The 2883-nt window shown below is 56.4% G+C and overlaps 1 protein-coding gene across 1 annotated transcript; it reads left to right on the top strand.

Moving 5' to 3' along the window:
• The first annotated feature begins 1244 nt into the window (after positions 1 to 1244).
• On the top strand, positions 1245 to 2047 carry LOC139830006 (SKP1-like protein 1). The gene has a single exon (XM_051322876.2). The coding sequence runs from the start codon at positions 1366 to 1368 to the stop codon at positions 1867 to 1869; it is 504 nt and encodes a 167-aa protein (XP_051178836.2). The 5' UTR covers positions 1245 to 1365; the 3' UTR covers positions 1870 to 2047.
• The last annotated feature ends 836 nt before the right edge of the window (positions 2048 to 2883 follow it).

The raw sequence follows: 2883 nt of genomic DNA, 5'->3' as shown, positions 1-2883 counted from the left end.
ACACCCGATATAGAAAGAGCATGGAGGGAGGGGATACAACCTCGATGTTGCCTTCAAGAAGGAGCACGGCGCCGTTGTCGACCTCGTGGCCGCCACCATCAGCGAAGGGTTCCCCCTGGTTCAGAGCCCACCCGCCGACCAACCCCACCAAACCACCGGAGGGAGTTCGGGGCCAGGGAGGTGGGAGGAGCACCACACGGAGGATCAACAACCATCCAGATCTGATGTCGGAGGCCCGACGGGGCGACCTCCGCACCAGGCCTATGCTCGCTGCCCCTTCGCCGTCCACACGGCTGAAGAGCGCAGACCGCAGCACCAACACCCGCCACCCGCCGCCAGGTCGACGACGCCCTGCATCCATGGTCCCCGTACGATCGGCGGCGCGCAACACCCAGCTAGCAGCCACCACTCCCATGCGCCAGCAAGGCCAGGCCGGAGAGGGGAGCGAAGGGAGGATGTCCAGCACCGCGTCCCCGGATGGTGACCACCCCCACCCTGCCGCCTTCCTCCCTGCAGCCGCACACGGGGGCCTGAGAGCAGCTCCCCGCTGCCCCCATCACCGGCGTCGCACAACCTTGCCGGCGGACGCCTCCAGGGGTGACGAGAAGGGGAGAGGAGGTTGGGGGAGGTGGCGGCGGCGCGATTTAGGGTTTATCCCCCGGTCGCCTGGAGGGGCAACGCGAGGGAGAGAGTGAGGGGGCATTACTCACGGGTATGTCGTTTTCTCAGATCAATTCAAGGGTTCAATGACGATAACTTCGGAGCTAGGACGCTGGTCCTTAGGGGCACGTGCGCGAAGACTTCTCGACTGTTATCAACAACGTCATGCTGGCTCCGGTAAGGAAGCGGCGATAGAGGCACACGTCGGTGGCTTTCTCTAGCGGCGGTGTTGAAAGCAAGATTTACTTTCCAAAGAAGCATACTCCAGAAATATTAGTTTCCATAAAAATCCTGGAATAAGTTTCCTAAAGGCTAAAAGTGTCTAAAATGAAGCAAATACATAACAGGGACTCACGTAATAGGCGGCAGAAATTAGATCTGGCGGGCATCATATATGCGCGACTAATTAGGAAACAACAAATTAGTTCTTGTTTTTAGTTTGACATCGTACGGTTCAGAGTTGAGGTAGAACCGATCCTACGATGCCAGAGCTCCGATGGGAAACAAAATATGTGCAGCCGAAGCCGATTACTAGTCTTTCTTTTGTTTCTGAAGGGAAAATCCTTCTACTTAAGCCATCGGGGACCCGGGTCTCTGCCTTCAGAAATCACAAGTCTCTGTCTTCCGCAGCCGCCTCGCTAGGGTTTCCTCTGCTCCCAAATCGCCCCAAATCCGCCGCCGATCCCCAACCTCACCAACCCACCCATGGCGGCCGAGGACAAGAAGATGATCACGCTCAAGTCCTCGGACAACGAGGTGTTCGAGGTGGAGGAGGCGGTCGCGATGGAGTCGCAGACGATCCGCCACATGATCGAGGACGACTGCGCCGACAACGGGATCCCGCTCCCTAACGTCAACGCCAAGATCCTCTCCAAGGTCATCGAGTACTGCAGCAAGCACGTCCAGGCGGCCAAGCCCGCGGCGGCCGACGGCGCGGCGGACGGCGCCCCCGCCCCGGCCCCCGCCGAGGACCTCAAGAACTGGGACGCCGAGTTCGTCAAGGTCGACCAGGCCACCCTCTTCGACCTCATCCTCGCCGCCAACTACCTCAACATCAAGGGCCTGCTCGACCTCACCTGCCAGACCGTCGCCGACATGATCAAGGGCAAGACCCCCGAGGAGATCCGCAAGACCTTCAACATCAAGAACGACTTCACCGCAGAGGAGGAGGAGGAGATCCGCAGGGAGAACCAGTGGGCCTTCGAGTAAATCTGCACACTGCCGCATTTGCTCGTCGTTTCAACGCTACTTTTATCTCCACATCGCCCCGGTGAAGCTGTAAATTGACATATCTAATTCACTAGTTAGTCGGATCGAAAGAGTTGTAAAGTGACATCAATTTTGATCGTTGGTGGTTGATAGTGTAATCTTTCTGTCAGCACTTCTTTCGTTTTGGTTTGTTTTAATTTTATGTTGCCTATTCTTGATTCTTTTAGAATGGCACACCTTAATATCATTTAAGAAATTGCATACACGTATGACCTTGATCAGCAATTCAGCTTGGTGCTAACCACATATTTTAGAAGATATTTTGGAGTATATGAAATTGCATGTTTTTGCCGCTGGGGTCGTCGCTGGGGCCCATGTTTTTGCCGTCCTCACGGATCGTGGTGTCTTCGCTCGACGCGACGGACGTCGAGGAGGGGGAGAAGGTCTCCGCACTCGATCATGCTCACCAGTGCCGAGTTCCGGGCAAGTGGCCGGGCCATGGAGCGCCACGCCGCGCGATGCGCACCCCGAGCGAGACCTTAAGATCATACTGGTCAAGGTGGGAGACGGAAGTTCATGATGGAGCTGCAGGAGATTCAAGACCGTGGACGGTGAGGACCTGCCCAGGATCTTCCACTTCAACCCCCGCCTCCGCGAAGAGTGGAGCATTAAACCCGCCATCGAGAAGAACACTTTCTACCGCATGCAGTGGGGAACCCCATTTCGATGCGAGGGCTGGATGTCCCGCACTGACGAGGAGGCGAGGAGCCCTGACGGCTAACTGCGCACCAGGTTATACAACCACATCATCGCGCGCTCCAGAAGCGGGAAGAAGCAGAAAGTTTGTCCTCCGCGTCGCGGACACTGGCATCAAGCGCTCCACCAATAAGTCTGAGGAGGTGGTCCTCAGCGACTTCTCCTGGCTCTGGCTTGCCAATTCATTTCTAGTTTTGCAGTTGGAGTCTGCAAAGATGCTTGCTTGCATTGAATGTTCTTCTGGATGTGAACATATGA

Source organism: Lolium perenne, chromosome 4 (genome assembly GCF_019359855.2).
Source record: "Lolium perenne isolate Kyuss_39 chromosome 4, Kyuss_2.0, whole genome shotgun sequence".
In the NCBI taxonomy this organism is placed as follows: domain Eukaryota; kingdom Viridiplantae; phylum Streptophyta; class Magnoliopsida; order Poales; family Poaceae; genus Lolium; species Lolium perenne.
This window is presented reverse-complemented; position numbering and strand designations above follow the sequence as displayed.